Below are 19,076 nucleotides of genomic sequence, written 5' to 3'. Positions count from 1 at the left end.
GGCTGTAGGTGGGAGGGAGTTTAGCAGCGTGGCTATTAAACTCCCTCCCTCTGTTCTCCTCCTCCACCCCATGCAGACTCACCTCTTGTTCCTCCCTGATCGTTCTGTCCAATGGGAGCGGGCGGGACGGGGGCAAAGCTAAGTGCTGGTCCGCCCTGCCTCCTCCCATGGATGGCTATGGACAAGGGATGGGATGTGGGTGAAGCTAAGAACCCCCCGCCCCTTGTACATAGCCATCACTGGGAGGAGGCAGGGGCGGACCAGTGCTTAGCTCTGCCCATCCTGCCCCCTCCCATTGCACAGAACGAGTGGGGAGAAACAAGAGGTGGGCCTGCGATGGGGAAGGAGGAGAAATGGGCGATGGCTTGGTGAGCTCAGCGCATTTGCGCGGGCTCACCAGGCCATCTGAACGGGCACACAAATGTTTGATTTGTGCGCCAGTTCACCAAATTTTCCTCTCCCAACGTAGCGTATATTGGCCGGCCGTGAAAATGGCGGCCAATATGGGCTCATGGGAATAAAGCCTCAACCTCATAGATACTTAATACCACACAGGCTCGACTAGCCATCAACCAAACATTGCTGCTGCTCTTTTGCAGTCAGTCAAGGGGTTTTGACCACCTCTCTCCTCAGTAGTCTGGTGTCAGCGAGTGATAGCTTCCTATTTTTGCCCTGTCCAGATAGTGTAGCCATGGTTCCTTTAATTTAACTTAGGCCTCGTTCACACGAGCATGGTTTTAGTGCATTATTTTTGCGTGAAATGATCGCGTCTATTCAAAAAAATGGTTTTCTACAGAAGCGTTCAGATTAAGGAATTTTAGATGCGCAAAATACTCGAATATAACAAAAATAGAACATGCGATTGCAAAGCTCGTATCTAAGATCCATGCTGTGAGAAAAGATAGGAACTGACCTATCTTTGGTGCGTGATGCGTGGGAGTTTCCATAGATTGCTATGGGAGCTGGATAGCACACACCACACAGCTCCCGATCATGTGAACGGGCAATTTTTTACAGCTAATTAAGCTCCAGACTTAATAGCTGGAAATCACCCATAAACACGATTTTTGCACGAGCAAGATGCGATCTTTTCACGTGCCTATACAGAGCTAAAACCACACTCGTCTGGAGGAGACCTTACTTCCAACCAGATCTCTAGGAACATCGAGTGCATTTGCTATCTTTTTGTATCCTTTTTACCTGTTTGTGCTGGCAATGATTTCTTGTCTTAACTTCTTGTTCCATTCTCTAGTATTCAATCAAACATTACAGCCAAAATCCCTAGATAATTGATGTATTTTATTTCAAGCACAACTGATGCAACTAATGAAGCCAATGACTAATTGAATGAGGTGTGCTTGAGACAACACCTGATTTGCAAATGTGTGCTCTTGAGGTCTCCTTTACATGGGTGCAGCGATTTTCGGTCGGCTGCATGTCGGCCGCGGTGAGGCCGAAACTCACACGAACGAGAGGCAGCCATGACCAAGTCATGGTTGCATCTCCCGTTTATGCACCCATGCAGACGGCCCGAGTATGGTGAGTATGCACCAAGCCAGGGATACTATTGGGCGGGGGCAGAGAGTTAAGCTGTCAGTAACAGAAGGGGGCGGGAGCTAGTGTGCTAATCTTCCACCCATCCTACCACCCTTCTTTTGCCAACAGCTGCCAAAGGGTGGCAAGGGGGAGGGAGATTAGCAGACCTGCTGCTAAACTCTCTCCCACCTTTCTTCTCCAGTAGCTCTCATAGGCTCCCATAGGAGTCTATGGGATGGCCAGCGTATTCCGGCTGAAAAGATATGTCCAGAACTATCTTTTCTGGTCGGTGTAAAAATGACCGACCGGAATGCGCACCATATGCACTCTTTTCTGGCTGACTCTTTTTACACACTTGAAAATGGCCCATCTGAACTGAAGTATTGGAATCCAATGCATCAGATAGTAGCATATGTGGGCAGGCCGTGAAAATGGGGCCGATATACAATCGTGTAAATAAGCCCTAAGAGGGATTCTATACACAGGGTTTAATAAGGGCCCTATTACACAAAACGAGTATCATTCAGGTAATCATTGGATTATGTAAAACTGTAAAATAAGCGTTCAGAGTAAACACAGCCAACGATGGAAGGATGGATGATGATTTATTCACATATTGTTCGTAGTTTGTTTCATGCACACACAAAAACGGAACAATATTCGGTCGTATTTTGAGTTGATTTTGGAAAAACCACTTGTTACATTAGTTGTATTGAGCTATTTAAATTATTCTCAGTTAATTGTTTTTTTTTTAAAGTTTGTAAATGGGGCAAATAAACCTAATTTGCAGTGGGGTGAATTATTTTCATTGCAACTGTAAATTTCTGTTCAGAAGTAGAAGTTTTCTTCACGTTCAGTTCACGGGCAGCAGACTTTACCTTATGCATTTAAAGGATGAAATCTATAACTTTTCTGCAACATAATCAACATGCTGCAGATTTGAAAATCATCAGTATGCATATATATGTTGGGTGATTTTTCTTTCTGGAATGGATGGAGGGGTCTTTGATAACTCCCTGTATTATACTGTAAATTGCCATAGATTTACCTGAACATGGCCTGGAAAATGTAAGCTGCTCAACCAAGAAAGTAATGTTTTATACATTCACTTGTTGCTCATTAAAGTATACTTTAAGTTAATGCAGACAATAAAAAACATTATTGCTTATAAAATCTGCATATGTCACTTTCTTGCTGGTTATATAATGACAATGAACCATCACATAACTATTTTACAGATTAAGGGCTCACTCACACGGGCGCATCTGGGCGCCGATGCGTCCGTCTTCCTGTAGGATAAGACCTCCGCAACTGCAGTGTGGACGACTCTCCGCAGTGCCGGAAGAAAGCAATAGAGCCGGCCATGTGTTCTTTCTGCCGGCTGTGCGGAATATCGTCCGTACCTGCAGTGCAGCCGTCTTATCCTACAGGAAGACGGACGCCCGGATGTGCCCGCGTGACTGAGCCCTAAGATTTGGATGCGATTCATGATAAGGTCGTAAAGAACTAGCCAGTATGGACTACTTCTAAATTGTATCCTTATTTTTAATGTTGTACGTTATGGTAGTTGTAAATGATCCAGTTCTCATTTTAAGAAGTTAAGTTAAGATACCAACACCATTTTATTTGAAAGTTTGCATTTAGACATCTTCTGACATGTCATTAACACACTTAAGTAATTAGGGCCTTAGCTGAGAGCTAACATTAATTGTTAGGGTGACTATATACAAATTTAGCAGTCCAATGCATTAGTGCAGTATGACGATAGAGTGGCACAGCATGGTACGCCTGGCAATTTCAACTGATTTGCTGTGCTTGTACTACGCAAATTGCATGTGAACATTCCCTGTGCCAAACAAATATTTTTGGTACCTCAGATGTTTGTGTTAATAATGCTACATCTGTAGTTTAGATAGCATTCAGCTGACAGCTATTCCTACTAATTTCCCTCGTAGATGCAAATACAGCTGCTGCATGATACCTCTGGCAGTGGCTTATTTCCAATGGGAACAAAGGATAGGACATGTTAAAATCCCAAATGTCCGACCCTTCTTTCCCCGCATATCTGCTATTATCTTTCCCCCGACACTTTGAGACACTACCATGCACATTAGTTAGTGAGTCTTATTGAATTGGCAGATTCTAACAAATTTTACCCTAAGTGTATGGCCAACTTTAGAAGGAAGGGGAATGCACCACTATTTATATCCGTATGTATTTATGCATTATCCCAAAATTAATTGGACTTTAATGTACTTTAAACTTTTCTTGAGTTAATTGATTTTTCTATTCAGTCGCATCCGACCCACGGTCACTCTATGGATCAATGTTCTCCATGCATTTCCGTCTTTCACGGCTACTTTCAATTCCGTGATTGACATATTCATAGTGGCCTTGATTGTATCTAGCCATCTTGCACTTTGTCGTCCTGATCTTCTCTTTCCACTGACCTTGCCAAGCATCAGTACTGTTTCCAGTGAGTTAGCACACATCACGCCGTTTGATGATTTTGCCCTCTAGTGATATTTTCCGTTTGATGCGATCTAACACTGCCTTGTTCGTTGTCATGGCAGTCCAAGGTATCCGTAGCATTCTCCTCCAGCACCATAGTTCAAACACATCAATTTTCCTTCTGTCTGTTTTCCTGAGCATCCAACTTTCCCAACCATACAGAGTTTATTTAATAGAAAGATCTAATCACAACTCTGGAGTATGGTCTCCAAGCCAAAAGATAAATTGGCACAGTGCTTGCAAGAATACTCTAATGATGGGTGGAGGGATCAACTCCTAATGATGATGTTTTGTAACAATGGTAGAAAATCTAATATCAAGATTTTTTAAACATATAGGCCAAGATTTATTAAAACAGATATTTACTTACTTTATAAAGTTGCTAATGTTAAAGGCATGTATAGTAAGCAGGTCCAAAGCTACAGACGTTTTACTATATTCAGGGGCATGTAGTGGCTAAAGACGATGCATAGGTAAAGGCCCATTCACATGGCTCGCTTACCGTCATAATTCACTCATTTCTAAACAATTGTAAAAATATTTGCCTTGTAAGAATATGGGATATATTCAATGATGAATTATTTATCTTTGATCTTGATTGGTTGTGTTCCTTTAAATATTGTGATAAGTAAATATAAATGCTGTTCTTAGCAACACTTACATAACACTGCCTAGTGCGTGGCTATCACAAGAGCTTTCACTAAGCTAACACAATGCTCCATGCTGTAATTCACCTTAGGTACATTCTGCATGTATGCCAGGAAATGCTCCTGATTATAGTAAACATTGCCATAGGCCAGCATTTTCCAACCAAGGTTCCCACAAAATCTGGGGTTCCTTCAACCCTGATCGAGGATTCCCTAGAGACACTCTCCCGCTCTTTCTAACCCTTCATATTCTTAATAAACCCTTACACATGTGGCTGATTCTGCATTGTAAGTTACCTTTACAGTTTCCTGTGAAATAGCAATGAACCTAAATGAAACAGCAATGGCAATAATTAAATTATACTAAAGCAACACAATAAAAATGTAATCTATTCATATAGTTAGAAAGATTTGTCCATGATATGACCACTGTAGCCTTGTACTTTCGAGATTCCAAGTTCAACGCCTACTAGGATTGAATTAAAAGTGTCACTATTATGTTTGTGAGATAGGAATTACTCATTTCTTTATCGGGGACAGGAATGAACATGACTAGATATCAGGGGCGCACCTAAAGGCTCAGGGGTCCAAGTGCAAAAGTTCAGCTTGAGTCCCACCGGATCTTCAAACACCTGTCCCCGTACCACTACCTAGATCGTGGTGCTGCATACAGCTGCAAAACGAATTTCCATACATGATCTAGTCCCGTAGGTAATCTTTGCAAACATGGCACATTTCCTGCACTACATGAAAATTTGTTTGTAGCCCCATGGGCCACTCTCTCACACACACACACACACACACCGCTTTTTACCGCTATTAGTGCAGTGTCCCGAGCGCCGTACTAACCGCGGTACAGCACTCCCCTTAATTTTAATGGGGTTACTTAAACCTGTGCTCGAACTTTGTGTTCCTGATGCCGCAATTTTCAAGAGCTGTCTGTTCTATCTTTGCGTTTTTGTGTTTTTTAACACACCTCCTCACCCAACACAATGATTGAGAGTATTAAAAAGGGCTGTCAAACACTGTACTATACGTTTAAAAATGCTGCCTCGAAATTGCGGTAAAAAAGACACGATTTCAAGCGTGTTCATGTTTTTGTTGTACTGTTGAACCACAATTAAGAAAAACACATAAAAAACTGCATGCAATATTCAAAAACCACGTACGTTTTTAGTAAACTGCAAACACTATTAAAAACCGCGTGTGTAATTTTATACATGATATATATGGAGATGTATAACTTATAACAACCATAGATAGATGGATGGATGGATAGATAGCCTGGACCAATTCTGTGTGAAGAGAGTGGCAGGGCACGAGATGCTGTACATTGTGCAGGAGTGCAGGGAGATGACGTCATCATCAGCTTGCTTTAGTACGTGCCCTGCCATGTGTGTGTCTGCCTGCCTGTTCCCCTTCTCCTCTTCTTCTCAGGTGCCCTCCGGCAAGTATACCAGAGTGAGAGGCACTTTTTGTATCTACTCTCCTCTCTGGCAAAGAGATGAGGACCCTGAACAAGGGGTAAATGGACATGGGTTTTTAAACTAGAAAATCCCTTTGATTTAACTGAAGGTACAGTTTAACCAACGAAGGACCAAGAGCTGTAAAATGATGGCACTTGGTCTTGGGCTTTAATCCCAGCCAATAGTAAAAATATGCTGCAAGATTAAAGCTCCTACTCCTGTAATCTAGCAGGAGCAGGTTGGGTCCTCAGATGTTAGTCATACCGAGGACCTGAAGGAGAATGCAGAAGCGGTTCTTAACCACTGCTGCCTTCTGTCTTTCAGACTGCATCACAGGTGTCAAACACAAGGTCCGCGGGCTGAATCCGGCCCGCTGCCTCATTTTATGTGGCCCACGGTGTGCCGACAGCCGCTCAACACTGTAGCGATTACCAGCTGGGGTGCCCCACCTCCCCAATGGTAATCAAATTGTTAGCGCTGATCTTGGCGCACACTCTGACGTCAGTGTGCATCTGGAATCCTCCTCCCGAGTCCCCTGCTCCTCTGTTCCGCAGAAGAGGACTCAAGGAGCAAGCATGCCGGGCGCACACACTGACGTCAGAGTGCATCCAGGCTCAGCGCGAGCAGAGGGGGAGCAGCACTGACAGCAAGGAGGAGGTAAGTATATGGGTTGGGGAGGAACTATTATTACTGAGGGGGGGGGGGTTAATATTACTGAGGGGGGTTAATATTACTATTGGGGGTTAATATTACTGAGGGTGTGTTAATATTACTGAGGGGGAGTTAATATTACTATTGGGGGTTAATATTACTGAGGGGGGTTATTATTACTGTAGCGGATAATATTACTGAGGGGGGTTGATATTGCTATGGGGTTAATATTACTGACGCGAATAATATTATTACTGAGGGGGGTTAATATTACTGATGGGGATAATATTACTGTGGGGTTATAACTACTGAGGGGGTTAATATTATTACTGTCGGGGTCGCTACTACTACTGCGGCAACTGTGGTGTACCCTGTTATTACCGTGGCCACTGTGGGGTATCCTGTTACTACCGGAGCCGCTGTGGGGTACCCTGCTACTACTGGGGCCACTGTAGGGTACCCTGTTACTACTGGGGGCCACTGTGGGGATCGTTATTATTACTGGGACCACTGTGGGGGTCACTATTACTACTGGGGCTACTGTAGGAGTCACTATTGCTACTGGGGCCACTGTGGGGGTCATTATTACTACTGAAGCCACTGTGGGGGTCATTATTACTACTGGAGCCACTGTGGGGGTCGCTTTTACTAATTGGGCCACTGTGGGGGATGTTATTACTAATTGGGCCACGGTGGGGGTCGCTATTACTAATTTGGCCACTGTGGGGGTCGCTATTACTAACTGGGCCACTGTGGGGGTCAATATTATTACTGGGGCCGCTATGAGGGTCACTATTTTAACTGGGGCCACTATGAGAGTCACTATTTTTACTGGGGCCACTATGAGAGTCACTATTACTACTGGGGCCACTATGAGAGTCATTATGACTACTGCGACCACTATAGGGGTCACTATTACTACTGCAAACACTATAGGGGTCACTATTAGGGCTCGTTCACACGGGTGTAATCGTATTTCGGTTGCACAAATGTGTATTTGTGCAATTGAAAATCTCTTATGCCTGCCTATTTGGGCACGCAAAAAAGAATGCAGATGGGCCCACTGAAATGGTGCACAAATATACAGTAAATACATAGGTTTCCGGCTCATTCACCACGTATTTGAGTGGCCCATTCACTTCAATGGCCTATTGGGGTGCGTAGTACGCAACAAAATAGGTCATACTGTGTGAAGATATACATCATGTGAATGAACTCAGTGAAATCAATGGCTTCTATTCACTGCATATTATGTACGCCAATAGCTTGTGTGAACAAGCCCTTACTATACTGTCTTACAATCAGCCCTTTGAAGGTCACTATAAGCCTGATGTGGCCCTCAGGGGAACCATAATGGGACTCCTATGGATGCCCCAGCTAGAGTAGAAAAGTATGAAATTTAAAAAAAAAACAAAAACAATGCGAATTTTCCCATTGGTCTCATTTACAAAAATAAGTAATCTAAATCGTCACCATATGCGCCCTGTAATATAATTTTATATCAAAAAGTCCAAAACAAAATGAGGAACCCATTCCCATACTTTATTTTATCGTAAATGTACAAATTTGAAAAATGAACAATTAGAAAGTAAAACTTTTTTTTAGCTTTTTAGCCCTAAGAAAACTGGAAGAAAAAGGGGAAAAAATTGGTGAAAAAAAGCAAAAATTATTTTGGTAGCTGAAGAAGAACATTTGGGCATTAAAACCACTACATGGGTAAAATCCCTAAAGTGTCTGGTCCTTTAGGTATTAAGCAGCCTGGTCCTTAAGGGGTTAAAGGATCATTTACATGCAATCATAAAGGATGACTGGAGAGGGATACATACTTTATGAGGGGACTGTATATATTATATGTTCTGTGTAACACAACGTTAATACAGCTGCATTTCTTATTCTGAACACTAAAGATCGTCGGTGACTTGACTCTCCTTATCACGTAGCGCCAGGAGGGTGGGGATCATCTACTACATAGAAATACCTCTTCGTTCTGTCAGTACCTTTTAATTTAGCAAACTATCTTGGACAAAACGGGGTGGATTCTGGGAGTGCTCTGTGTAATTACAGGGGTGCCAGGTTCACTTTAAGGGCAAAATCTTAGGAATTCTCTTCTAGGAGAGACTGGTGACTTAGTGGAGATATTTACGTAGGGGAGAGGCACATAGTAAAGTGACAGCTATGAAGAAATCTGTCACAGAAGATTGTGTGTGCTTACATCAAACACTCCAATCATAAACCTGTGTTCACAAACCTTTCTTTAAACAGTTTTCCTCCAAGGCCTCATTTGCGTATTTTGATCTGCGAATACACAGCACATTCATGGGTCGAAATGCGCTGACGCGCTACGTTTCTTTTTATATGCGCACATACGCAGTGTATTTACGCACATGAAAAAAAACACTCGAAATCCAATTTTCTTTTGTGCGTAACTACGCAGCGTATACATAGGTTTTCTGCATATTTAGGCCACTGTGTCACACGGGCGTATTTGCACGCGGATTGATACATTGAATAATGGGTTCCTTCACAAGCGCATAATTTGTGCGTGCAATTGCGTTGGGCAAAATAAAATCACAGTATGCTCTATTTTCCAACGTATTTGCTTGTTACACCCTTCAACAAAGCAGTTGTAAAGGGGTGGTATCTGTACCTGTAGGATGGGTGAAGTAGTTGGTTGACTATGGGAAAATCCATTGTGGCAGGGGCAATGTGGGAATACAGGAAATGCTAGCTCACAGTATCCACATGCCCCAATGGGACAATATATACAGTGTACTGTTCCAAAGAGTGAAGTACAGAAGAAAGCAAGTAGAAAAAGGCATTAGAGCAGAGGCATTGGGACCTAGCCCACTGAAATCATGCTAGTTCAAGAAGCAGGTAGTAGAAGTATCTGTGACTTGCCAAAGTATATGCCTGGTGATGAGTGGAGTAGACAGTGCAAGTCAGTTCAAAATGGCCTATGTGTTGCTTATTCCAAATACCAATAGTTGGATGCAATCCAATACTTCTCATGGGCACCAACCTATGGTACGGCCAGATCACCACCCTTTACAATATCATCTTCGATTAAATGTATTGCAGGTCTTTTTTGTAGAGACACAGATTTTAGTTACACTTAATTTGTGTTTAAACTTCTCACAGTATGTAAATGATGCAGAAGGGGTCCACTGGGCGTGCCCGGACCATGTCTGCCAACAGCCTGTTCATCGCCTAGGTCCATCCCTCTAGGATTCTCGGATGTGGAGATGCTGTAGGCATCATCCATGTAATTTAGCAAAATCTCACATGATCGTCTTCCGCCACATCTGCAGTTGAACTTTTTCTTCTGTGCGCAGCCTTTCCTTGCTCATCTGCACAGGCCCTAGCTGACGATCACGACGTCTGAGGATCCTGGGGGGGGGGCGCTGGAATCTGAACGATCGTCGCTCTGTGTAAATGCATGCAGCGATTGAGCAATTGCATGTTTAAACGACTGTCCGCAAACTATTAATGGAGGTGGACGGGGGAAGAAAGCTTCCCAGCCGCCCCGCCTCCATGCCGGCAGCGCTGTGACCAATGCCAACAATACTCACTCCTCTGTAACACCATAGGAGCAAGCCTCACTAGGTAAAAGGACTGCTGCTAGCAGATGCAGTCCGGCAGGCCACCCGACCACTTCTGCATCATTTACCTACTGGGAGAAGTTTGAACAGAAATTACTCAGGTATGCTTTTATTATGAGACTAAACAAAAGCACTAAGTAAAAGACAGCGATGTCCGTATTGCAGCGCTCCGCCTAGATTCCATTACAAAAATCTGCTGACGGCTTCCCTTTTAAGCTGGTAGGCGGTAGAGACAATGGATAACCCAACCAGTCTATATGCCTGTCATTCTCTGTTCCACCCTTTATTGTGCCATTTTAGCTGATGCTATTCAGCAATATATTAGCTTCTAAATGTATTAGTGGACAGATACCCTATTTCTTCACTTTTTGTAAGACTCTCAAGAGGTCAGATGCCGAGGCATCACTACTATGGTAGCAGGACTTACTGTATGCGTATGTCACTCTCTTCTAATGCTGTATGTGCCAGGAGATACACACAATGTTTTGTGCTGCTTTATGACACTATAAGCTGTAACTATATTATTAGTAGGACACAATATAGAGGAAGGCAACAAAGTCCTAAGCCTTAAGCTGCAGAATATCTAGTATATATGTTATATAGTATGTAGTACAAATTGTTCAATGGAACCCACAAGGAGGTTATAATCTTACTGCATGGGCGGTCCCAGTAAAAGTATCTGCCATGCTCATGAATTCTAATATGAGAAATCAGTATTGGCCAATAGCGAATAGTGACAAGTTACCAAGAATCTCTGTACGAAAACATGTTTAATCAAACCAGCCTCTATACTAGACCTAACACACTAATAAAATAACCAATATGGACAGAAGTTCCGAAATAACTACCCATAACTACACTAGCTCATTTCAATTTTCACTATTACAGAAAAGCGGCCATATTTACTGATATAATGATGCCGACGGGGCAACTTGCTATATGGAGGTGCATTGCACAAGTGCAAGATACTCATGAACAACCACTCGCACCCCTACCACTTGGGACCCTCATTGATCAGCTGATTACATGCTGTCTATAGCACAGATGCCAGTTTGGCATTGCAGCTCTCTCTTGTTGAAGTGAATAGGAGAGAACTTCAATACTAAACCCGTTGACAGTTCTGGCCATTTGAAGCAGCATGTAGCTAGCTGATCGCCAGACCCCCGCAGATCTGGTATTGGAAACCTATCCTGAAGACAGGTCACAATAGTTCTGCTACTGGAAAACTCCTTTAAAGGGGTTTCCAAAAGTTATAAAATAAAAAAAAACTACACTAAATGTTAGAAAATAGTAAAAGGTTTTCTATTAAATCCCCCCAATGCCCCATGCCAATGCTCTGGTGGTTCCAGTCATTCGTTGTCTACTTTTCCTGCAGCAGTGATGACATGTACATGCACATGACCACTGCAGCTAAACACTGGCACACGCTAGCAGCTAGCACCACTGCTGAAAACAGTGTTTGGCTGCAGTGGTTATGTGTATATATGTGTATTATCGCTCCATCAAAAGTAAAGACAAACTGGCAAAGACCACTGGACTGTCAGCGCCGGAGTCGTGGGGGATTTAAATGGTGAGGAACCTTTTTATTTCATGGCATATCTGCAGATATTGTAATTTATAACCCTTTTAAAGAATACGTGTTGAAATGTGTGGTATAATCTTATGCTTTCAATGTAATTGTACTTCCATGCCCGTGATTATGCATATAGTACTGTCATTAGAGAGGAGTATCTGAGCACTGCCCATACTTCCTGCTGTCAATGGACTGGATCAGTCAAGCCAAAGGTTTGGCAAGATGCAAGATGCAAAGCAGGAGTGACTGCAAAACTTGCCAGTTTCACTGAGTGTATCTGCATATTTTACTGAGGTGTGGAGCCTGACTCACCTTCATTTAATCCACCATCATGCCTTAAAATCTACGTTAAAGACTTTAATGTCTACTAAGGAGAGCCATTTAAGCATTCATTGCCCAATGAAACCTATGTGTTTTCCTATCTAGAAATTTCCAAGAGTAGAGAGAAATAACTTCTGTATACTTTATAAGTTACAAAGACACTCTTCCTGTTCTTACCATTTTGAAAAAGTTCACCATTAAACATAATTTATCACGAATCTTTTATCAAAGGGGTTGTACAGAATCAGAAAAACAGCTACTTTCTTTCAAAAACAGTGCCCCACATCTTCATAGTTGGTGTATGGTATTGCAGCTTACTTCCATGAAGCTCAGCTGTGATATCCGGAACCTACAGACAGGTGTAGAGATGTTTCTAGAAATAAGCTGCCATGCTTCTCTAATCCTAACCAATCCTTTTTAATATGGTGATTAGTTGTCATTGATCATTATTTTTTAAACTATATTTCAAATAAATTTTGCATGGTGTAAGGGAGATACAGTTTATTATTGTTTAGGTTAGTGTGATATTGTGTTTTTTTTAATAAAATACTGTCCCTTTTAGAGGGGATCGGAATAGAGGAGCAGAGGTGAGCAGGAAGGGAATGGAAGTAGAGGGGGGGGGGGGTGAGTACGTAATCTGTAGAGACTGTGGGACTGTAACTGCGGTGTAGTAGTTACAGTCCTACAGACAGTGTCCTCTGGAAAAAGAGTAGCAGGCTGAGCAGAAAGAGTCAAGACACCTAAAAGACTGCAGGTTCCCTCCTCTCTAACTACTGCAAGCCTATGTTAATGGACCTGAAGTGAGTTAACTGTTCAAGGAGTTTCATTGATAACCGTTTACACAGATCCTTGAACTCAGAGACTGAGTTATCCGAGATTACCAAGTCACGAGTTGCGTTCTTGTCCTACAGTTAAAAAACCTGTTAACCATTTGCTGATGACAATTCCTGTCAATTATGTGAGCTACTCTTAGTGTCTCCAGACCATGGCCCTCAGTCGGGTCTACTTCAACACCTGGCCTTCAATTGAACCAGTATGGCTAGAACTGGGTCATGAGACCCTGATGTCCCATTGCCGATCCAGGAAGACAAAGGGACCATGACTTTGCTCATTGAACTCAGCCTATCACTCCTGGATTGGGAATCAGGTCAGCGTTGTGCCCACCTGGCTGTCACCAAATGGGAAAGCCATATACCCGTTGCCTGCGCACTCTTACAATGGCATGGCAGTTGCTATGCGAAATAATTTTTAGTCAAAGCACAATTGGTTACTGTACGGTACACCATTATTGCCTCATGAGACGGGGATCTTCACACATTGCCCCACCTCTGTACTGTGTATAAGTTTTGCTGGAATGTTATTATGAGAAAATATAATAATGGAATGTGCAAAGATTTTCAACATTCATATATATCAACACTATTTGCAATATGGCGCCTCTTGTCAACAGCATTTACTTCAACATGTCTCTGAGTATAACATTGTCTAATGTCATTTTTTGGTTTTGTATTTTTCAGGCTTGAAACACCAGATAACATGTCAAATTTCAGCTATAACAAATCCGGAAATGGTAATACTTATATAAAGGATGTGTATAGGGAAACTAATAAAAACGATATATGGTTTATTTATGTCTGATAAATAACTGGAGACCATCAGAATGATATTCAACTAAGATGTACAGATGTAGGGTAAAGGTGGGTGATTGTATAAGCAACTAGAATACATAATAGGATTAAGGCCTCATGTCCACGGGGAAAATCAGGCCCGCTACGGATTCTCCATGGAGAATCCGGAGCGGGTCCCTCCTGCCTCGCGGACATGAGGGCTGAAATTAGAATAAACTCACCTGCTGCGGGCCGTGCGTGTCTTCCCTTCTTCGTGGCCGGATCTTCTTTCTTGGGCCTGGCGGATGTGCCCGGCGGAGCACATCCGCCAGGCCGAAGAAAGAAGATCCGGCCGCGAAGAAGGGAAGACATGCACGGCCCGCAGCAGGTGAGTTTATTCTGATTTTAGATCTCCCGTGAATCCAGACGGCTTCCATAGGCTTCAATAGAAACCTGCGGGAGACCCGCACAAAAATGGAGCATGTCCATTTTTTTTCCCGCACACGGATCCGCACCTGACGGGAAAAATGACATCCGCAGCTATTTAACTACCTGTGGGTGTCCACTGCATCCCTATGGGGCGCAGATCCACGTGCGGGAAAAACGCTGAGGATTTTAAATAAACATTTCCCAGTGGACATGAGGCCTAAGGCTATGTTCACACCTGCGTTTGGGGTTTCGTTTAAGGCTTTCATTTACTTTTAACAACAATAGCCCAATGTTATTCTTGCTGTCAAAATGATTGAAACCTGGAAAGCGGTATCCAGGAGCCCCATTGTCAGTCAACTGTATCCAGTGCATTGCAATGGCTTCCATTGTGAACAGTGTTTAAGGCTTTTTTTTACAATTATTTTTCTATAAAAAGGGTAACCTATGAGAGATCTTCAGTGATAAATAATTTATTCTTTCTCTGGTCTATTCAATAGAAGCCAAAAGTAACACTCTGGGATCAATGAACAGGGCAAATGTGATTCAGGAGGCAAACAAGAGAAGAACCCTGCTGCAGGACAATAGTTGGATCAAAACCCGACCAGAAGACGAAGATGGAAAGATGTAATAAGAAATAGCTACCACACTATCATCCTTTTGTGCCAGTTTGTTATCTGTTTGTGTGAACAATCTCTCTTTACATTTATTGCAGTAAAGATGTAAACTTTGGGAAAACTGTTCTAAACCGATATAAATCTGAGGAAGACCTGGACAGGTAATAATTATTGGATACATTGAATGGCGGCTTAACTTCTGAAATGTCTGTAATTATTATGATAGTTGTCTTTACTATAAGCAGAAAGCATAAAACAAAGGTTTCTTTGCCTACAAACATGCATAATGAAAGGCACACACTGAAGAATCCAGCTGTATCCACTTCCATTACATTCACTCGTGAGCAGATACATTTTATAAACATTTCATTGACTTAAAAAAACATGCAAATTGAAGTTCTAAGGAGGTTTAAAATCTTAGGCACATTATTTGCCATAGTTTTTCTGACTTTTTAACCCTTACCAATCCACTGTCTGACTTCTAAAGACATTATGATTTAAGGCTGTACAGCTCCGCTGTTAGTAGATGTCCGTTGGGGTTCTCTTACTGTATATTGCCAGCCTCTCTGCTGTTGGAGCCTATCCAATGTGTCACCTCATGCAGTACTGGCTTTGGCCAGCATATAGCGCTGTTGTATAACAGCAGAAAAAGCGTAAGCCGCCTAGGAAAACCAGAATACAAATTGGATTGGAAAGGGTTAAGTCCTCAATTGTTTTTTGATAAGACTAGGGCTACACAATGATTTTGGTCATGACTAGGGTCTTGTAGCCAAATATCGCTGTGTAGTACTGTGACTTTGCACTGCCACTGAATTCAACAGAGTCGCAGTGCACGTTGCAAGTTGCCACAATCGCAAACTTGAGGTTCAACATTTTGCTATATTGGGGTTGGGGCAACCTGCGACTCACACTGTAACTCTTTTGAGTTCAATGTGTGAGGTTACAGTGCTACACACCGATTTTTGGTTGCCCAACCCCTGTGGCGGGTAAAGTTGCCGTGTAGCGCTACCCTGATCTATATGGAGTTCTACTTGCAATGCATCCCTGACTCTGAAACACCCTTCGGGTTCTGGTAATGGTTGAAGGAAATAGTTAACTGCACTATACTGGATTGCACCGGGACTTAAAGTTTGTATGAGCCGTTTGCCTTGCTATATACGGTAGTTTCTTTTTTACATAAATACAGATAGACATGAGCCAATATTATGTGCTGTTGACTTCCAGATTGGTTTTAGCGAGGGCATGTTATGTGCAGATAATCACACCTATAAGGATTAATTAAGAAATATTAATAGTAGAAGAAAGAGAACACCTTTGAGAATGAGTTCTCTCAGTCTATCATATGCATATTGTAAATATACTAAAATCTACAATATGAAAATGATAGACGTCTCAACTGGGTCAGATAATTAGTGAAACTAATGTAATCTGTAATCTTAGTAGATTTGCATGCTTTATAATAACACAGTGTGGTCTATGTTGTGTTACAACAGCATTGATAAAGAAGAGAAGACGTCCATACACAGCAGATTCAAGTCAGACAACGCTTTAGACAGGTATCTGGTTTTATGTTCTTCTTCAGTATTCTCAGCAATCATAAAACAGCCTCCATGCATATCATATCACATCATTTGTATATCGTAAGAGGTTTCCTTTATTAATAAAAAGCTATGATTAAATCCTTCTAACAGCCTACATTTTTGATGAGAGAGCTCCATTTCCTAAAATTCCATATTCAGTCCAGGACCTCCCTGTGTTTCTCCTGAGTATCTCCCCGCTCGGAAGAAAAGGTTCGGCTGCCGGCGCGGGTGACAGGTGAGTTGTGGCCATGAGCAGGGGGGAGCGGGGGGGGGGGGGGGGGGAAGAGAGGGAGAGAGAGATCTACTCTCTGTTCCTCCCTGCTCTCCCCCGCCGCTCCCCGCCTACCGCCGGCAGCCAAATCTTTGCTCCCGAGCGGGCAGGTACTCGCTAAGGGCAATGCTCGTTCGAGCAATTGCCCTTAGCGAGTATGCTTGCTCATCTCTAGTAGTGAGTTCTATTTTGTATCTTCTGCATCATCACTATTTGTAGAAAGTAGTTTGTGCTACTGGTACTTTGCAGGGGACGACAGTTAGACTGAACTAATAGTACTATTGTGAAATACTATCAGATGTAGTGTGCTGATACAGAACAATGCGGAGAACTAAAAATTCCCAAGGCAAGACTTGCTATAAATATATAGAAAAAACTTTTCTAAAGTTGCATTTAGACACAAGGATGATCACTCAAAAGAGGGCTTTTGAGCAATCATTTTGCATAAACTACTACTTGGTACTAATGCGTATTAGTGCCAATTAGTAGCCTGTGAGCCACCGGGAGCTGTATTCAGAGAAAAGACCAACTGCTGTTCTCTAGATAAATTCCCTTTGTTCTGCCACAAGGCTGACGGCTGAGACAATTTACGCAGTGTTCCCCGGGCAAAACACAGCGTGTGGTCCTTGTTATCCGCTGTTCTCCTGAGCGATGGATTTCATGCCAAACTGTAATCCTTCATTCAACAGAAAAGTGAAAGATTGGCACATTTACACGCAACGATTATCGCTCAAAAGATGGCCTTTGAGCGAATTTTGAGCGATGATCGTTATGTCTAAATGGGCCTTAACCTACAAACTACCTACTGTCATTGGAACTGAATCAGAATATTGTCAGGTTTCTGTTGTGTTCTAGACAATAGATGAATTTACACATAATATATAAAATCTAGTGGGAAAACATACAGTCGTTGGAGTATTCATGTCAATGTTGATTTTCAACATTAAGACTTGAACCACTCTACTAAACTGAACTTTGATCAATCAATGTTGATGTAAATTTGGTTCAGTAGAATCCGAGAAGATCTGCGTGTTGTGGCCATAGTACAGACATGACCATTAGGCTTTATTACAGTACTTGAAACTCACCTAAAGAATATTACAGGCCCGCCTAGCTAGTTTAGCAAGTTCAAAAATACTACTTATACTAGGAGTCCTAAAAAAAATGATAGCTCCCAACTCTTTGACCATGAGAAAGCAGCAGGAGGTTTTTGATAGTCTTCATAGTGAACAAATATTCCCAAATATTAATTAAGCGATATGACCACTAAGCACAATTTATGCATCGTTATACACGAGTTTATGCATATATTAATATCAACTGTGAATTATTTAAGTAGAACTACTTTCATAAGTCATTTCAGTAATGAGTTGAAAAATACAGGTTCAGAAAGAATAAAGAATGCCTTGTAAGAAATTATTTGGTATTTGAAGTTATACTATATATTCATTTCTATTTTCTGTCTTTATAGCTAGATATATTAATAGGAAGTTGACGATCACAAAAAATCAAGTTTGCTTATGCATTTATAATAATTCTGTAGAAGGGCAGCATAGCATGGAATCAGGTCCGCCCTCCTATTTGCCAAAACAGCACACAAATAAAGTGCAGTTTGGTTAATAGGAGCAATCTAAGAGTTCAATGGCCACATAGTTTGAGTCCAATAGTTCCCCCTGCTTCTCCCAATCCTTTTTACAGTGATTGATGGGCTGCTATGTGAGCAACATGTATACACAGCAACCAGCTATTAATTACTGCTAAGGAGGGTTGGGGGAGCTCACCAATACACTGGACTCACAAACGACATGTCTGCTGTATTCTTCGATTGCTCCTATTAACTAAACCACATAATACTTTTGTGCCATTTTGGCTAATAGATTGGATATGTTCTAATACTATATTGTTTTTACATAAGGCACCATAGTCTAATGACGGACCCAAAATGTATCAGTGCAGAATATGGCCCAACTCATTTGCATGTTTTATGTTTTTCTTACTAATAACTCACATTACTTACTACTATGTAACCATTGTGTAGTACTATAAGTTTAACACTCTAGTCTCCTGTTTCATCATTTGTAAGTAATGGGTGAGGACAGTGCGGAGTTTTAGAAATGATTGTTTCATCATAATCCTTGTAAAACGTGTTATCTCATGATGTTCAAAAATATGTAGGGCAATCATTCAACTCAGTGCTGCTTATTACAAATGGAGCATTCCGATAACATGAGTAAGTCTGCTCAAAGGTTTCGATAAAAATATATCTCTACT

The 19,076-nt window shown here is 42.0% G+C and overlaps 1 protein-coding gene across 1 annotated transcript in view; it reads left to right on the top strand.

The window, feature by feature from the left end:
- Window positions 1-19,076, top strand: part of SCEL (sciellin) — a 70,907-nt gene that overhangs the window by 9,330 nt on the left and 42,501 nt on the right. Inside the window, exons 2-5 of the mRNA XM_066580818.1 lie at window positions 13,822-13,874; window positions 14,838-14,964; window positions 15,053-15,115; window positions 16,448-16,510. Coding sequence (XP_066436915.1) covers window positions 13,841-13,874; window positions 14,838-14,964; window positions 15,053-15,115; window positions 16,448-16,510 — 287 coding nt within the window. The 5' untranslated portion in view covers window positions 13,822-13,840. The remainder of the gene's footprint in view (window positions 1-13,821; window positions 13,875-14,837; window positions 14,965-15,052; window positions 15,116-16,447; window positions 16,511-19,076) is intronic.

Source organism: Eleutherodactylus coqui, chromosome 1 (genome assembly GCF_035609145.1).
Source record: "Eleutherodactylus coqui strain aEleCoq1 chromosome 1, aEleCoq1.hap1, whole genome shotgun sequence".
In the NCBI taxonomy this organism is placed as follows: Eukaryota; Metazoa; Chordata; class Amphibia; order Anura; family Eleutherodactylidae; genus Eleutherodactylus; species Eleutherodactylus coqui.
This window is presented reverse-complemented; position numbering and strand designations above follow the sequence as displayed.